The sequence below is a fragment of the Bubalus kerabau genome, chromosome 16, assembly GCF_029407905.1.
Source record: "Bubalus kerabau isolate K-KA32 ecotype Philippines breed swamp buffalo chromosome 16, PCC_UOA_SB_1v2, whole genome shotgun sequence".
Lineage (NCBI taxonomy): Eukaryota > Metazoa > Chordata > Mammalia > Artiodactyla > Bovidae > Bubalus > Bubalus kerabau.
This window is the reverse complement of record NC_073639.1, coordinates 66129251-66147570: the sequence shown is the minus strand read 5'-3', so window position 1 is coordinate 66147570 and position 18320 is coordinate 66129251. Positions and strand designations below refer to the sequence as shown.

Genomic DNA, 18320 nt, shown 5'->3' with positions numbered 1-18320 from the left:
CCCAGGGAGTGGGAGGATGTAGAGGCTGCAGGAATTTTCAGTGCAAAGTAGTCAATACAGTTATTCAATAGTCATTGTTACAGGATACATTTCAAACCTGGCACAACCAGCAGGTGGAAAAGAAAGTTCTCTCAGATACAAGAGGGACTTCTCTGGTGGTCCAATGGTTCGGACTCTGATCTTCCAATGCAGGGGGCCTGGGTTCGATTCCCGGTCAGGGAACTAGATCTCACATGCTACAAGAGTTTGCATATCAAAACTAAAGATCTTGCCTGTTGCAACTAAGACCTGGTGCAGCCAAATGAATACTTAAAAAAAAAGAGAAAGTTCTCTCAGAAACAAGAAAACTGTCTATGACTATGAGAAAAAAAGACTTAGTTTTTTGGTCCCCAAACTTATTTTTTTGGTCCTCCTGAAGATGCTCTTACCTTTCTTAAGGGGCTAGTCAGGATCCACCCATGCGTTCCTTGTGGCCAAGGGTCCCCCCCATCTCGGGGCAGGACTGACCGGTCTCCTCATCCCCTCTTTGGCGTGTGGTCTGGGCCACACCCAGTTCACGGGGACAGGGCTGCGAGAACGAGAGCACAAAGGCTCCCTGGGCATCTGGACTGAGGGTGAGGACATGGCTGTATGGAAGGCATGACCAACCTAAGAGGTGATTCAGTACAACCACAACTCAAAGAAACTCAAGCGAAATGAGCGTGGCTATGATGCAGCAAATTTGTTTTCAAAAGACTGAGTACCTTACATGGAAGGTTTGACTATCATGCAATCAGGAGCTAGAAGTAAATTCATATCAAAGCATGAAAAGACTGGTATAGCTTTAATTGCGGCAGAAAAAGACCCAGGGTTCCCACAGGTCTTACATTAGCTAAGCCCATGTGGCAGATGAGAGCTGAGGGGGCAAAGTACCACCAATAAGGGCACAGGGCCGAAGCCAGGGCCGGGAGAGAGAAGCAGGCCCTTGGGAGCATGAGTCAGACAAACTCACGGACCGAGATATGTATTTTAATGCAATATTTAAAAAAAATCAAAATTAATAAAAAAAACCCATGATGAGCAAAATATTTAAAGTTCTGTGCTAAGCCATATTAAAGCCTGATGCAAAAGGAAAAGTCTTTAATACTGATTCTGTCTGTATTTAAAATTTTAATGGTTTACTCACCATGGATATTTTACATTAATTTTGACTTCCATAAGTACTATATTAAAATACTACTACTGAGTTTTTTCACAGCCCCATTGAATTCTGTGGCCTCACTTAACCTCATTCTGGTCCCAGCCTTGGAGCAGTATTTCAGAATTTCATGACTAGAGGATAATAATTTGGAACAGCAACAAAAACCCATACCCAATATTACATTTCTGTCCTCAGCAAACATAAAACAAACTCAACCACACTATTGTGAAATTTCAATAATGTTAAAAGAGTTGGAAAAAGAACATAAATTAAAAAATTTGAGAGAGACTGATACAAAATAAAGACAACCACACAAAGAACTACAGTTACAAAAAGAAAGGGGAAAAACTGCTGTTGCTTCTGATGCAAAGCTGGGTGGGGGTGGGGGGTGAGTTCTCAGTCTCAGGACCTGCTAGACCCGGCTCTGTGGGTCCTGGGTGAACAACAGAAATGGGGAAGCCAGACAGAGACCACCCCCAACATACGAGCCACCAAATGACAAAGGACTCTATGGAAAAGAAACTGGGACAGTTTCTTCCTCAATAATTCATTTTAAAGGATGAGGCATCAGTTGTCCTCAAGCATACAACTAAATGATTACCAGTCATGTATGCAGCACGTTCTAGCTCCACAGGACACAGAAAAGAAATACACTTGAACTCAAACAAGGGGAAGCCTGACTAGACAAAAAGAGGAAAAATGACTTGAATGCAAGCCCACATCTGAGGCTGACGCAGGCTGTGGCACAGTCATTCCTGGTGGTCTCTTGGCTGGCTGAACCCTGAGGGAAAAAGTCTATTCGTTTAAAAAAACAAAATCTGTAACCCACCTTTAATTGACTTATCATTGAAATAATCTTCTAACCCTGGGCTCCCCTGCGTATCGAATAGACTCTGATTCACTACAGACACCGTGAGGATCTCTTCCGTTGACATTTCCATCAATTCATCCTCACCATCCAAGCTTGACAAACCTATCAAGTCATTGTTGTTAAATAAACTTGCTCGAATTTTCTCAATTTTGGCCCGGGACCTTATCTGTGTGAACAAGAGAAAGAGTCAGGATTTAAGTGGAGAAACCAGTCATTCAGCTGTACGACCTCTCTTTCCCTCCTGTCTGTCCCAAAGCCCTCTGCTCGTTTTCAGCGTTCTGAGCACCACCTGACCAGGGCGAGCTGGCCTTCCTGACGGAGTCTCTCTCAGGTGCCAACAGCAGTTACTTGCAGAAGAATAACTCAACCAGACACTCCTGCTGCTAAAGCCTGGCCAGATCTGTGGCTTTGCCTGAATGCCCAGGTGGTTAAAGGCCATGCTTGGTCCAGGCTCTGAGAAAATCCCCAGGGAGAAGATGGACAGACGAGAGGTGACTCTGGGAGAAAGCCAACCCCTGAATCCTTGAGCTTTCCTGTCAGAGCCCATGGTGGGGAGCGAGGGGGTACTGGTTCTCTTCCCAGGGCCTTCCTCACCATATCCAGTAAGGGGGAGGACGGTTTTCACTTTGCACCTGACTCCTGTTACAGAGGGTGCAGGATTTCTACACAAGGAGCCCACGAGACAGATGGCATCATGAAGTGGAAAAGGAACCTGGCAACACGCACAGCACCTGAAACTTGGAGTCACTTGGAACAGAACAGCAAGTCTGTTCTCACGTGCTCGATGGGGTCCCTCCTACCGATGGCAATGATTAAAACAACCCAAGGCCACTCAAAAAGATGTTACTGGGGCCCACTGGATAAAGCCCACCCCTCAGGAAAGTTGAGCCCCTGGAGCCCCTCGGCCTCCCTCCCTCCCACACCCAGCAATGAGCTGTGTTTCCTTCCTGACATCAGACTTGCCATCACGCTCAGAGATGTGACCTCAGACACAGATACTGCTGCTGCTGCTGCTAAGTCGCTTCAGTCGTGTCTGACTCTGTGCCACCCCACAGACAGCAGCCCACCAGGCTCCCCCGTCCCTGGGACTCTCCAGGCAAGAACACTGGAGTGGGTTGCCATTTCCTTCTCCAATGCATGAAAGTGAAAGTGAAGTCGCTCAGTCGTGTCCGACTCTAGCGACCCCATGGACTGCAGCCAGGCTCCTCTGTCCATGGGATTTTCCAGGCAAGAGTACTGGAGTGGGGTGCCAATCCCTTCTCCATACTGCTGCTGCTGCTGCTAAGTTGCTTCAGTCGTGTCCGACTCTGTGCAACCCCATAGACGGCAGCCCACCAGGCTCCCCCGTCCCTGGGACTCTCCAGGCAAGAACACTGGAGTGGGTTGCCATTTCCTTCTCCAATGCATGAAAGTGAAAAGTGAAAGTGAAGTCGCCCAGTCATGTCCAACTCTTAGCGACCCCATGGACTGCGGCCCACCAGGGTCCTCTATCCATGGGGTTTTCCAGGCAAGAGTACTGGAGTGGGGTGCCATTGCCTTCTCCACAAACATAGATAACCAACATGATAAGTCATTGCTGTTGCTAACAGCTGCCTCAGGCAGCCCCATAAGTGCTCCGATGTCACCTATTAGTCCCTAGGAAACAATAATGGAAGGCGTAAAGAGGCTGGGGGGATTCTAACTGCTCATGATTTAAGTGGTGGCCAAGGCATGAGGTGCTGACCTCCACGACCGCGAAGCCTTTGATGGGGCGCGCTGCAAGGGGCTGGTTGTCCAGGGACGTGACTGTGTACATGGAGCCCATGTCTGACACTGAGGCTGTTTCTGCATTGTCCAGTGGCTCGCCCAGGCTCCCCAGGCTGCCTAGGCTGCCGGTGCTACACAGGGAAATGTCCAGGCTCTCCTGGCTGGACACCACATGGGGCTCCAACAAGCCTGCAGGGATGGGCAGCTCCAGGCCTGCAGGCAACGGATCCGCGGAGAGGTCACTGACTGTCTGCGAGATGCCCTGGGAGCTGCAGATGGAAGCCTGGCTGGTGGACGCGGATGCGCTGATGCTCATAGCAGGGGTCAGGCTGCTGGACGTGCTGACCTCTAAGCTGTCCGTGCTGGGGAAGCCGAGGGTCTTTTCCGGCTCGGCTTTCCCATCACCCCCCTCGGCCTTATCTTTTGGCTTCTTGGGGTCTTCGTCCTGCAGGGGGATGTAGATCTCATCCTTGAAGACCCCGCCATGGGCATTGCAGGCCTTGCGGATGGCACCCCTGACGATGCCCTCGTCCAGGTGGGTGGGGATCCCAGAGATCACCAGCAAGCGGCTGTGGGCGGTGGGGCCCACTAGGGCCTGGCAGGCGTCGGCGATGGCGTCACTTGTCACGCCTAGCCCCTGCGGGTCCTTCCTGGTGAGGTGGCGGAGGATGATGAGCAACGTCAGAGCACGATGGAACCACAGCATGTCCTCGGGCTTGCTGCCCCCAATGCTCAGCATGGCGGGGTCCGAGTCCACAGAGCGTGAGGACTGGCGCTTCCCAGAGGAGGAGGCCTTTTCCCGCTTCATCTTGACTTTCTTTCTCTTGGACAGGAGGCTGGGGCTCTGTGGAGTCTGTCCTGGGGAGGATGATGAGGAGGAGGACGAGTCGCTGAGGTTTGGGGCAGTCGCTGACGTCACCCCACTGGCGGTAACACTCATGTTGGTGGGCAGGGTCACCTCGGCCACCGCCAGGCAGCCCTCCATGAGTGCGTGGAAATACGTCGAGAACCGGCCCTGGTCAGCAGCCGCCGTGGCCCCTGAGCCTCCGCATGCACTGCCCGAGACCCAGCTCTGCGTCTCCTCGTCGTACAGCTTGTGAAGCTCCGACTGCAGGGCCATCAGCATGGCCAGGCAGGGGTTCAGCTGGAGGGCGATGGACGAGGACAGGCCAGCTGGGTGCTTCCTCTGCTCTAGGCTGTGCACCGTGCGCAGGAGCTCTGCCAGGAGGTGGAAAACCAGCTCCTTCACGCAGGCCGCCATGTCTGTGGTCCAGAGGAAGTTGCCTGAGGTGAATGAAAGCAGTCACAACTTGAAACCACCACCTATACAGAGCTTACTATGCGCCTGACACTGCTCTGACAGAGTAGACCCTCACAGCAACCACATGAAACAAGCATACATCCTTCATCCTCATTTCACAGATGAAGAAACAGAGGCTCAAAGGGCCAAAGGACTCTCACAGCTGCTACACAGTCACACGATCTCACAGGGCAGACTGACACCAGGGCTGGTGGCCCTAACCCCTGTGCCACCTGACTACATGGAGTCAGTTTCTACAGCTCTGACCTCCCAAATCAGTATTTTATTTCTCATAAAGTTATTAAGTAGGTTGGTGACAAATCACTTTCCTCTCATATCATCTGTCTGAACCCCTCAGGGCATATGAGTTTGCAACATGGTTTTCCCTCTGACACTATATTATGAAAAAATACAGAAAAGTCGAACAACTTATACAGTAAATTTTTAGATGCTCACCACCTACGTTCTACCATTAACCTTTTGCTGTGTTTGCTTTATTGCACATCTATCCATCCCTCTATTCATCCATAGACTCACCCTAGATTTTGATTATTTCAAAATGAATTGCAGATATCAGTATGTTTTATCCCCAACCACTTAAGCAGACACATCATTAAAGTTCAATATTTAGAAAAATTTTATGGTGAATTATAGGCTAATTTCACAACTCTTTAAGTTTACCATTCCATGAGTTTTGCCTAAATGCAATCTCTCTTTAACCTTTCAGGAGCTGTTACCATGTTTGCAGGTGAAAGGTGGCATGGAAGGGAACACCAACATAGAATCAAAGTTACAATGATGGCATATGTTTGTGTTTTAAAGCAAAGTAGGATCAAATTAATCTTGTTTTCCTAGTTAGATGCCACCCTTCAAAATAACGACAATACCCTGCAGATTATGGATGTGGAAGTCTAACTTCCACTCAGTTCTTCAAGCCCGCTTGACAGCAGCTCGTGAGAGCTATCGCTACCCCAGGCCACTATGGCCACCCCAAAGCAGCTGCCCCAGCCGATCCCGGGGATGGTGGGCCTCACCGAGCAGCTCCACCACTTGTAGGAGGACGGACGTCGGGATGGTGTCAGGCTCATCTTCAGCTCTCCCTTCGCCATCCTCTGATTTCCAGGACAGCAGCTGCTCGGCAAAGGCCATCGCCAGGGGGAACTCGAGGGGCAGGGAGTGTAACACCAGCACGGCTCCGGGTGGGGGAGATACCCCTAGAAGAAGCACCCAGAAGGAAAGCTTGTGATTGGCAACACCTGATCAAAACTAGCTTGTGAGAAAGACCTGCCAGGTGTGAGCAGAGCAACAAGGCCTATCCGCTCCTGCGCTGGGGTAAAAAGAAACCTCACTCCCCACCTGCCAGAAAATGTCCGCTGCAGGCAGAGGAGCAGTGGAGGATGAGCTCCAAGGAGTGCACTTGCTGGTGTGAGAACGGGACAGAGGGGACAGGGAAGGATAAACATCCCCTGGTCAGTCAGATACCACCTAGCCCGATGGCCTGATGTGGAGACAGGAAGTCAGACTTTAAGAGATGCTTCACTGGAATGGTCCTGGCTTGGTAAAGAAACAACCAGCTCCTTGGTGTGGCTGCAATCCCATGGGAGCATCAGCTTATCTTAGGTTGACAGAGCAGACCAGTGAGGAGGTCCCCAGACTTCACACACTACCAGGGCTTTGATTCTTTTTTACTGCCTTGCATTACTGCTATGATCTAAATCTGACTGAAGTGGCCTACGATGAGAGAGAAAGGCTCTGAGGCCGGAACCCCGTGATACCCTGAACTGCATCCCCACCCTCTCTGCAAGCAATGATCACACATAAGCTGAGGGGGACTTCTCTGGCAGTCTGGTGGTTAAGACTCTGCGCTCCCAGTGCAGAGGGCTGGTCAGGGAACTAAGATCCTACATGCTGCACAGTGTGGCCTAAAAAACATTAAAACTAACAAACAAATAAACAAAAACCCATAAGCTGGGCTACTGGAGGTCTCTGCCCAGATCAGGAGGAACCATGCTGACGGCTGTGTACTTTGGGGTGAATGTTTATTTAGGGAGTGAGAGTAGGACAAAGACCCTCTATGTTTACACACAATTTCAAAAACAATGTGGGCAAAACACAATGAAAAAACTAGACCCTAAAAAAAAGATCATAAAGTTGTTTAGCATTGACCAAATCTCTTAAGAAATGTTCTTTCACTTTATTCCCTAAAGATGCAAAGTCCCCAGGACTGGGGCTGTGCAGAAGTCAAGGCCCAATTTTGGCTGAAAGTTCACAGACATCTATGACTGTCTTCAGCAAGCACCTGTCTGTCTTTTTCTGTCCAACCTGCCAAGGACATGCAGTGGAAGTCTGAGAGTAGATTTTCCTTTCTTTGTGTGCTGACTCAGAAACAGAATCAGCTGGCCCTGGTATATAAAGTAGACAGCCAGTGACAGTGTCAGGATTTACAGAGGAGGAGCCCTCAGCTCAGTCCAAATCTACAAAGACTTAACAAAGGATGCCAGGGAGACGTGGGCCTCCCAGCCTGGCCACTAGCTTTTGTTTATCATTTACGTGGGGAGTGGACGATCTCTGAGGCCTGTGCCCTAGGGAGCCACAGTATACTCGAGAGAACTCAGTTTTAATGAGAACTTGAGGAAGGGCAGCCAGGATGGTTATAGCTAAGTGATGGGACTGCTCTGTTCAGGTTGTTTCAAACAGCATGTACCCAGCACACACTTGTGAAAGGAGACGAAATCCCCCCTGTCATCTGGGCAGCATCTGCCAGGCCTTCCCTGGGCAGGAAAGGGACAACTTTTCATTTACTGTCTCTGAAGTACACTGCCCCAAGCAGTCCTATTCCTCACCCATAGGAAATGGGAACACAGCAAGGTAGAAAATTCTTTCGATTTTCACAAAGAAGGAAAGCAGAGAATGACTTCAAAGCTGTTCTTATTACCGTGAGCTAATTCAGAGACTTACCCAGTTTGATGTGGACTTTGTCTGTGGAGAGGATCACAGAAGGGTACTGGTTGGTGGTGGGAGGTGGCGTGAGCCCTGTGTTGGCCGGAGACGCATCCCGCGGGTAACAGACGGCCTCAATGAGGTTCAGCTGGCCATTTCGCTTCACTTTGTGGCCCAGCCCGTACACCAGCACACGCGCCCATGGTGCCTTGTACAGAGAGGAACTGAAGAGGAGGTATGAAATTGAGCAGAGTTCAGTCAGATCAACAGACGCTTTGTTGGGAGAAGGGGGGTGAGAACTGGGCACACACGTCATCCCCACCACGTTTTAGAAGGTCATTCTTCATACAGACTAATTTCTAAAACATGGAAATTAGGGAAGAACTTTAAATCATTTTCAAATACAGTATGCATTAAAGAATAAAAGCAATGAGTTTTCTTTTTCTGTAAGTTTCACCAGAATCTGCCTGACTTTTTCTCTCCCTGTCACCATCTGCTGGAGTCAGGTTACTTACTCTTTGCGGAATCCAGACTGACTTTCTTTGCAAGATACGACGACGAAAGCTGCCCCGGGGAAATTGACGTCCATGTTGACTTTGGACTCGGAAATCGGAAACTCTTCGGAGGGGAATTGTTCTGGTGCTGTCTGCAGAGACATTGAACAGGGAAAACCAGGGATTCAACACAAGAGGGCATTTCATCTTCCCAGCTCCCAGGCAGGGGAGAGCCAATACATAATACACGCACTTTAACAAGATCAGGAAGACAAAAGAGCCCTCTGGGAGGAAGGACACATGGATTGGACAAGGTAGGGGAGCTGCAGAGAAAAGGAGGCTAGTGAGGTGGGGGCTTGGGGAAATTAGTGTTATTTTTTTTAAATTCTTTATTTTTTGCTGTGTTGGGTCTTTATTGCCAAGGGGGCTTTTCCTCTAGTTGTGGAGCGCGGGGACTACTCTCCAGTTGTGGTGTGTGGGCTTCCCACTGTGGTGGATTCTCTTGTTGCACAGGCTCTAGGGCACTCGGGCTTCACTAGTTGTGGCTCCCGGGTTCTAAAGCACAGGCTCAGTAATTGTGGTGCACGAGCTTAGCTGCTCCATGGCACATGAAACCTTTCCAGATCAGGAATCAAACCCACGTCTCCTGCATTGGTAGGCAGATTCTTTACCAATGAGCCACCAGGGAAGCACCAAGAAAGTGTCATTTTTAGCCAGCCAGTAAGATTTCCAATTAGAACCTGTAATCCCAGTTCAGGGACGTCAGAGCTTTGGACTTTCACCTGCAGGAAAGAGCAGATCTGTTTGGTCAGCTCCAGAAGGCTCTCCTCGCCCTGGTGCAGGGTCCGTGTGATGGCCACATTGAGCCACTCTCGCACCGTCTGGGAGCTGCCCTGGTAGAAGAGGTCTGTGGCTGAACAGTTCTGGGAATGGACACAGTGCTGCAGGGACTGCGCCAGGAGGATGGAGCTGGAGCTGATGGTGCCATCTGGGGACAGGAAAGGAAACACAGGTGATGAGAATCACAGCAGCCCAGGCTGTGAGATCCTAAGTAGCAATGAGGCATGACCCGTCTGGAAAACTGGGATGAGTTAGCTTGGCCTTGCTGCTGCAGCTGCTGCTAAGTCGCTTCAGTCGTGTCTGACTCTGTGCGACCCCAGAGACGGCAGCCCACCAGGCTCCCCTGTCCCTGGGATTCTCCAGGCAAGAACAATGGAGTGGGGTGCCATTTCCTTCTCCAATGCATGAAAGTGAAAAGTGAAAGTGAAGTTGCACAGTCGTGTCCGACTCTTAGTGACCCCATGGACTGCAGCCCATCAGGCTCCTCCATCCGTGGGATTTTCCAGGCAAGAGTACTGCAGTGGGGTGCCATTGCCTTCTCCAAGCTTGGCCTTAGGTCTTGGATAATAGATGTTACCAATCAGATCCTCCAGGGTGGGATTCAGGAATTCAGTGGTCTTTAAATGTTTGCTTTCTTAAGGTACAAAACTGTTTCCTAAAATAAAAATTTGAGTGGAGGCCCAGGTCTATCAAGCATGTAAAAGAGGATTCAGGGGTTCCCACAGCCTGACCTACTGGCTGCCCGGGTTCACCCTTAGGAACCACCAGGGTAGTTGAGAGTGGATTTTATAACCCAAATTAGTCATTGTGATAAAGCTTCTTCCACAGTACTTGGAAGTTTTTCAGGTCTGTTTTGGAGCCTCTAAGTTCTTGGGGGTGGGCCAGTGGACCCCACATGCTAAAGTCGGCCTGTGGAGATGTCGTTCACAAGGGCACCGGCTGGGACCCCAGGGCTGTGAGATGTCCTCTAGGCTTAGAATGCCATCTGCCCTGTCACTCCTGCTCCCATTGCAGTTGCTAAGAGGTCAAGGGGAACAGGCTGGAGGCCAACATGCCAGAAGATAGGAGGGTCCCTCTGGTCTTCTGCTGGGCTGAGAGCAGAGTCGTCAGTGTTCACCAGGGAGCACCACACCACAAGGGCCCCAAGCTGAGCCGATGCACACAGGCTGGCCCACGAAAACAGCTCTGGTTGAGGTTACGATGAATCAGTTAGGTCTCTTGGGTGGCATTTGATGGCAGGGGCATTTTCTTTTCTTTACACGCCAAACAGAATGTCTAGATTTCATAAAAATATTATTTTCCTTGATCCATGATTAGTTTGGGAAGCTCAATGAATGCTTAACAGGTTAGCAATCTTTTCATGCTGTTTATGTACATTAAGTGTAAAGGTCCTGTGATGGGACTCCTCACGTGGAGAAGGAGGACACCACACACACCTGCTCAGCGCCTGGCTCACCCTTACGGCTAGTCTGTCCCGGGTCTGGTGTCTGTGGTGACAGCGGCAAAGCCAAGGTTTACCTGGGAGGGGAGGAGCGAGGAGCTGATTGGACAGCAGCTGCAGGTGCTCCAGGGTAATGTCCCGGATGGCGGGGATGTGGAAGAGGCGGGTAAACAGGTGAGGCAGCTTGGGGGCGAAGATGTTGAGCAGGGCCATGCGGCAGTACAGCCTGGCCAGCGCGGCCTCGCAGCGCAGCAGCTCCCTGCAAGGGAAGGGCAGGGGAGGCGCTGAGCTCTGACGCTCCGGCCACCGTATCGGGTGGGCCGTGGGCTCCTGAAGAGAAAGGGCCACATCTCAGGCTTCTCTGGCCTCATGTTCTGTGCTCCAAGTTAGATACTTGTGTTTTAAACAAAACAAAAAGCCACATTTAGTTGCTTTTTTTTTTTTTTTGGTCATACCTCACTGCATGTGGGATCTTAGTTCCCTGATCAGGGACTGAACTCGGGCTCCAGCAGCGAAAGCACTGAGTCCTAACCACTGGACTGCCAGGGAACTCCTGAATATCAGCAGTATTACCAGGCACCCTGTTTATGGTCACGACAAGCCCCCACTGGCAAGCTGCACTGGGAGGACTGGAAGAAGAGCTTCTTGGTAGGAGGTGATGGTTTCGGGGCTTTCCAGAAAACGGTGACTCTTACCAATGGGGCGTGCCTCTTGCTAAAATCCCTGGAAGCTATGCTTGTAGGGTTGTTACAAAAGATGCTGGGTTCTATTTGGGGCGTGGGGCTGCTTAGTCACCACATGAACATGGCCATGTGATGTGTATTCCTCACACCTGGGTTGTCACCGGGTGAGAGAAGAGCCCTTGAACTTGTGTGTGGGTGGCTCTGACCCCTGCTGAAACACGTGCACGACACTGCCCTGTGGGCATGCTGTGTGGCCCATCCTGGACCTAGGTGAAGCTAGTGCCAAGTACAGCCTATCTGGGTCTCGTGAATTTGACTGTCCAGTTGAAACTTCAGACCACCCACATGGGGTGATGAAATATCTGAGTGGAGATGGCAAGGAGGCAGCTGAACATGTGTATCTGGTGTTCCAAGGAGAGGTCTATGCTGGAGATAGACTCATGCTGCTTCAAAACTGACAATAAAACCAGAAGTTATAATGTTAATGGATGAATGGTATGAAAACAGCTTATGGAAACTTTTATCAGATACCTCCATTATATTCTTTTCTGAACTGTTGTGAGAATTTTTATAACTGAAAGAAGGAATTCACAAGTGTATGTGAGGGAATTCTGCCAGGTTTTTAGGTGTTAACCCACGGAGGGCAGACACTCTCCTCTTAGAGACCCCCACAGGGTGCTGGGCACAAAGCAGGGTTCAAGGATTTCATTGTCAGATTAACGAAAACAAGCTGGCTGCTCACCCGGTGCCTGGACTCCTCTCAGCTGTCTCTTTTTTTTCTTGGCCATGTACTATGAGGGATCTTAGCTCCCCTACCAGGATCGAACCCATGCACCTTGCCCTGGAAGAGTCTTAACCACTGGGCCATCTGGGAAGTTCCTAGGTGTCTCTTCTTGACTCGCTTTAGTCTTTAGACTTTGTCCACACTCTTCAAATCTCCAGACACGCTTCCATCATCCAGTGATAGCTGAGCACCCATGGCTCAGGCCAGGGGACACTGGATCCTGCACCTCTCTTCCTAACCTGCTATCTCACTATTATCTTTACTAGCTGCCTCTGACTTGCTCAACTTTGAAAGAAAAGTCTTCTTTGTCAATGATGAATAGCACATGTGACAAAACACAGTAAGTGGATTTCTGTGACTTGCTTAGAAAGAAGGGCTCAACTTTACCTATGCTTTTAAAAAAAATTTTTTTTGGCCACACCACATGGCTTGTGGAATTTTAGTTCCCTGACCAGGGATTGATCCTGGGGCCTTGGCAGTGAAAGTGCTGAGTCCTAACCACTGGGCCACCAGGGAATTCCCTTACCTGTGAATTTGAAGGTTGGTATTGTCCAGTGTGACAAGCCCATTGGTGGCAGTCCTTCTGTAGCCTGCAGGGGGCCTTTCCAACATATCAATAGGATACCAGTATCGGACCAGCACACCTTCACTTCGGAGGTACGTTTCTACCTGAACTAGTTCATTAACCTACAACAGAAGAGAGAAATGTCTATTTGTTTTTTGAGCACTGGTTTGTTTCCCAATTTTTAAAATACTTATGTATGTATGTGTATAGGTACCAAACTTTTATAGAAGTAAATGCTAGTTTCATGTCATTTATTGAGTCTAAAATGCTAGTTTCATGTCATTTATTGAGTCTAAAAGTCCAAAGACATCTGGATAGTGTGTTTAGTTTCTTCATACCAGTTGGCAAATTTTAAAAAATTGTTATTGGAGTATAGCTGCTTGAGAATTTTAATTGGTACAATAAGTTAAGGAACTTTAATGTAACCATGAGTCAGAAATTTAAAGAGAATAGTGCTATATTTCTGTAACAGTTCAACATACACTGTTGCCAGGTAAAATTTATATTCATTGGTTTTATGTTAATTTTATAAAAGCAGAGATTAGTCTTATAGCTTTATTTTATTGCTAGTAATTTAAAAAAAGTAAGCTCATGCATGTGCATTCTGGACTCCAATAGCAACGTAATCTTTCTTTGTGTGTGTTAGTCATTCAGTCGTGTCTGACTCTTTGTGACCTCAAGGACTGTTGCCTGCCAGGCTCCTTTGTCCACGGGATTCTCCAGGCAAGAAAACTGGAGTGGATAGCCATTCCCTTCTTCACGGGATCTTCCCGACCCAGGGATCGAATCTGGTCTCTCACATTTCAGACAGATTCTTTACCATCTGAGCCACCAGGGAAGCCCAATCTTTATTTAGGGATTATTATTATATTTAAAGTAATAACAAACAATACTATTACTTTTTCAAATAATATTTCTGGTATCTCTTAAGTAGTCTGATTCCCTTTGTTTTAATCTTTATTTAGGGGTTACTATTAAAACAAAGGGAATCAGACTACTTAAGAAATACCAGAATTATTACTTTAACAAATTTCTATTTTTGTAATTTTCCTGGCACACATTTCCATTGCTGAAATATATTGTCAGTTACATACTTTCTAATAACTAGAGTCAGAAGTTTGTATCAGAAGGGAGTGGGAGATATTACTGATGGACTTTTCTACTTCGAAGTTCACCTTAGTAAACCACCAGTCAATAGCTTCTCTTTAAAATGTCATGATTTAAATTATGGTCTGGTAAAATGGAGTCAGTTAAAGATGTAAAACCTTTCATTTCAAAGCATCAGTGATAACTAACATTATCTGCATCTGTAGACAGACAGATAACAAAGCTTATCTATGTGGTGATAGCTACGTCTTTATCTGTGACTTCTAGGCTTGATCTGTGTATTATTTCTTCCCTTTTTCCTGCATGGGAAGCATAAATGCAAGCACATATATGTAACCTAAGGATCACAGCCTTCAAACAGGACTCTGTTTTCAAAAGCAAGCTTTGGTACGGCCCTTACTTTCTTCTATTCCTTCTCCCCTGCCACCTCTAACCCCTTGAGAGGGTTCTGCAAAGCCGAGAAGAAAACAACCGATCTAGTTTAATACACACATTTTATAGATGGGGAAATCAAGGCTGGAGAGAACCAGTAACATGATGTGATCAACAAAACTATTCCTTTGAATCTGTATAACAATTGTGACAATGACAGAGCGTCCATTCAACAAGGCCAACAGGAGAATTCTCCCTTGGGACTTGGTAGATAGAAGGCAGGGGCAGACTGAACATGGCTGATGGAAAAAATCCCCAAAAAACCCCGCAGCGGCAGTGTGGTCTAAAGTTACAGACAGCACTGAAAGTTAATAGCTTACACTCTACCATCAACTCTGATCTGGGCCCCTGAGAAAATCTCAGGCAAGTCATCTGGCATGACAGCACTCAGTCTGGTTTCTTTATCCTGACTCTGAAGAGTAATCTATCTGTATAATCACTTTTAAGGTACTTGGAGGCCCGGGCATGAAAGTCTGTACTGTATATAAAAGGCTGTTCACTCACTGAATCAACATCTAAGACAACTCCATGAAGCCCAAAGGTTTTCAGCATCCCTCGGATAGCAAATTTTGGCAGGGCAGTTCCAACAGTGCTGCTGGCTACGTTATTGCTGTCTGGAGAGCGTGTTACTACCGTGAGACCTGAGGAAGGTAAAGGGGAGAAGACTTTTCAGGAGCAAGTAGCATTAACTTGTTGGGACCCTATATATTTTAGGATACAAATAACTCTCCAGCATTTACCGATACCCTCAATGTAGTTATAGCCCCAAAGGAACACAGCTTAGTCTGGAAGATAATAAAACAAAGTGCTGTGAGAACTGTGGCAATTCGACAATAAAAAGACAAGCCGATTAAAAAACAGGCAGAAAATCTGAATAACTATTTTTCCAAAGAGAAAAGATATGCATGAAAACATGTTCAACATCATTAGTTTTTAGAGAAATGCAAGCCAAAGCTACAGTGAGATACCATCCTTCACATCCATTAAGATGGCTATCATCAAAAGACAGACAATAGTAAGTGCTGGCCAGGATGTAGAGAAACTGGAATCCTCATACGTGCTAATGGGAATGTAAAATGGTGTAATCACTTTGGAAAACCATCTGGCAGTTCCTCAAAAGGTTAAACATAAAATTACCATATGACCCAGCAATTCCACTGGGTGCATATATTCCATATACCCAAGAGGAATGAAGACACGGCCACACAAAAACATGCACACAAATATTCACAGCAGCATTATTCATGATGGCCAAAAGGTAGAAATCACCCAAGTGCCCATCAATTGATGAATGGACAAACAAAACAGGGTATTATCCATACAGTGGAATATTACTTTGCCATAAAAAGGAAGTACCAACATGAGTTACAACAAGGATGAATTTTGAAAAAGAATTCCATGTGAAAGAGGCCAGACACAAAAGACCACACATTGTACGATTCCATTTTTTTATGAAATGTCCAGACTAGACAAATCTATAGAGATGGGGAGGTAGAAAGTAGATCACTGGTTGCCAGGGGCTAAAAGGAAGGAGGAATGGGAGTGGTGAGAGTGCAGGATTCATTTCAGGGGATGAAAATGTTCTGGAATCAGAGGCAATGGTTTGGAGGCTGCACAACTTTGTGAATATACTAAAACCACTGAAAGGTATACTTTAAAAGGGTGAGTTTTATGGTCTGTGAAGTTTTTCTCTCAAACAAAGAGGAATTAAAACAGAAAAGTAAATACATATGCCTGCCCCTGCCCATGAGGTTCTGATATTTTTGTGAAAGTCTAATAATTAGTGGGTTTAGATTCTTTTTTGCGCTTTTCTGTATTTTTGTTTCCTCAAAATCTGCAACAGATTTTAAATCAAATGAATATACACCTTCTATAAAATTCTAAAAAGCATAGTACAACTACATATTCATGGTTCATTAGCTGGGCAGCCAGGATTAAGCCTGAGAGGCTTATCTGCAATCTTCCAACCACGCCCCACTTCTCTGTCTTCAAGTGTTCTGTCTCACCCTGCTCATGCAACAGGTTCTGGGAAAGTGCAAGAGGCCCCTAGAGGCCAGACAAGCATCCAGTTTCCCCACCAGGGAGCCAAGGGCCTCACGAGGGAGAGCTCAGGAGAGCTCAAATCACTCAGAGTGAAGAGAGTCACCCTAGGAAAACCAGCAGCTGCCTACTCAAACTCATGTGTGGGAAAACTCAACTTCTCATTTCAGGGTAAGTTTCAAAGAGGAAGGAAAGGGGGGAAGCAAAACCTTTTCGAACTTTATCAATCGTGAACTTGTTTGCTTCATCTTTAATGTCTTCAATGGTGGGAAGATAAAGGTCTCTTGGGATGCCACCATTCTCCTCGTAGAGGAATTCAACTGTCTGCCGGGCAATATCCACCATGCCTGAAAGACAGAACAGAACTGGTAACCCTCCAGAGAGCACACGATCTTCAGTCCAATCATGACTCTGACTCGTACCTAGCATGAGGACAGAAGGGGAATTCATGGGAGTAGGCAGACTTTTGGGAATGGTAACTGTACAGTGTCTATCAAGTTTAAAATACTCAATGCCCTACTTCTAAGAAACTCTCAAATCTCTCCCATAGAAACACAAGCTCAAGTGTGTAAAGGTACAGGGAACACTCCCTATAGCACTGCTGGGACGTATAACCAGGAAAAAAAAATGGAAAGAAAGAACATATTCATCTTAAAAATGATTGTACATTATTATGCAGTCATTTCATTAATGACTAATTAATAAAATTAATTAATTTCATTAACTAATTTCGTTAACTCAAGAGAACAAACTATGGGACAAATGGAGAGGAAGAAGAAAGTGAGGGTAGTGCTGTACTTTTTTCTTTATACATTTTTGTACTGTGTTTGATTATTGCTACAACTGACACAGGTTGCTTATTTAAGAGCGACGGGCAACTCCATCAACTTCTTCTATCCAGTACTGAAATTTGCTCTGTTCCTCTTTCTCAGTGGGATAAAAAACAATAATCAACCCCCTCCCAAAACACACACACACACACTTGCATATACTGATTAGTCCTGGCACCAATCTGAGAAAAAGGAATTACTTAGCTATCACTGGAAATCAGGGATTCAGTGTATTAGTTAGTCAAGAAATAAAGGTCTTTTGGTGGTTTTTCTCCTTATTTGTTCCTAGTCTCAGTCAGGACAAAAGTTAAAAGAGAAAGAGCAAGTACTGTCTCCTTACACCTTCTCTGACTGCCATGATGATGACAGAAAACCTGATCTGATGCTCTGAGGGAAGGGAGCTGTGCCACTTAGAAAAAGGCATTTCTGCATCTCACAAAGCAGGTTTTCACAGATTAGAAAAAGCCTTAAAACAGAAATCAGCTATCTGCATTTAAGACTCACTAATAATTCACTGTCTGCAGTCAAACTCCGTTGTATTCTATGTGCCCAGTGGACAAAAAAAGTCTCACCATCATCATTACCGTGACATTTAATTTTGGTCAGACTACAAGGCCTGTAGGATCTCCAACCAGGGATCGAACCCATGCCCCCTGCAGTGGAAGCTCAGAGTCCTGACCACTAGGCTTCCAGGGAAGTTCCATGGATGCTTACTATGTGCCAGAAACTGTTCTTAGGAGCTTTATCTGTGTCAGCTCTTTAATTTTTCATACCATTATTGGTTCCATTTGAAAGGTGAGGGAAGTCGAGAAAGGTTAAGTAACTCTCCCAAGGTCATAGAGCTGGTAATAGCACAGGCATGATGTCAGAGCCCAAGCTATTAACCACCAGGCCATCCAGCTTCCTGGTATAACAAGGCCAGCTTCATTCTAACAGCCCATCAACTCAAAATACTGAGCAGAACTGACAAGCAAAGAAAAGCCTGGCAAAGAAAGCAAAAGATCACAAAGTTCAATAAAGGCCCAAGAAGAGGACACTGTTAAGTCTGGCCCAACTTTAGATGAGCC

At 46.9% G+C, this 18320-nt stretch overlaps 1 protein-coding gene and 1 non-coding gene across 8 annotated transcripts in view; both read right to left on the bottom strand.

Moving 5' to 3' along the window:
* The window catches only part of HECTD4 (HECT domain E3 ubiquitin protein ligase 4), a 170887-nt gene that overhangs the window by 14642 nt on the left and 137925 nt on the right, over positions 1 to 18320 (bottom strand). For all 7 annotated transcript variants that reach the window (XR_008703547.1, XM_055550472.1, XM_055550473.1 and 4 more), the window contains 10 exons: positions 16633 to 16770; positions 14888 to 15024; positions 12806 to 12966; positions 10890 to 11071; positions 9314 to 9519; positions 8553 to 8683; positions 8056 to 8261; positions 6132 to 6311; positions 3775 to 5081; positions 2010 to 2217 (listed from right to left, as the gene is read on the bottom strand). Coding sequence is in view for 6 of the 7 variants with exons in the window: in XM_055550472.1 (XP_055406447.1) it covers positions 2010 to 2217; positions 3775 to 5081; positions 6132 to 6311; positions 8056 to 8261; positions 8553 to 8683; positions 9314 to 9519; positions 10890 to 11071; positions 12806 to 12966; positions 14888 to 15024; positions 16633 to 16770 (2856 nt within the window). In the remaining variant the exon portion in view is untranslated. The remainder of the gene's footprint in view (positions 1 to 2009; positions 2218 to 3774; positions 5082 to 6131; positions 6312 to 8055; positions 8262 to 8552; positions 8684 to 9313; positions 9520 to 10889; positions 11072 to 12805; positions 12967 to 14887; positions 15025 to 16632; positions 16771 to 18320) is intronic.
* On the bottom strand, positions 12723 to 12795 carry TRNAE-UUC (transfer RNA glutamic acid (anticodon UUC)). The gene has a single exon. It is a non-coding gene; the product is annotated as a tRNA-Glu (tRNA).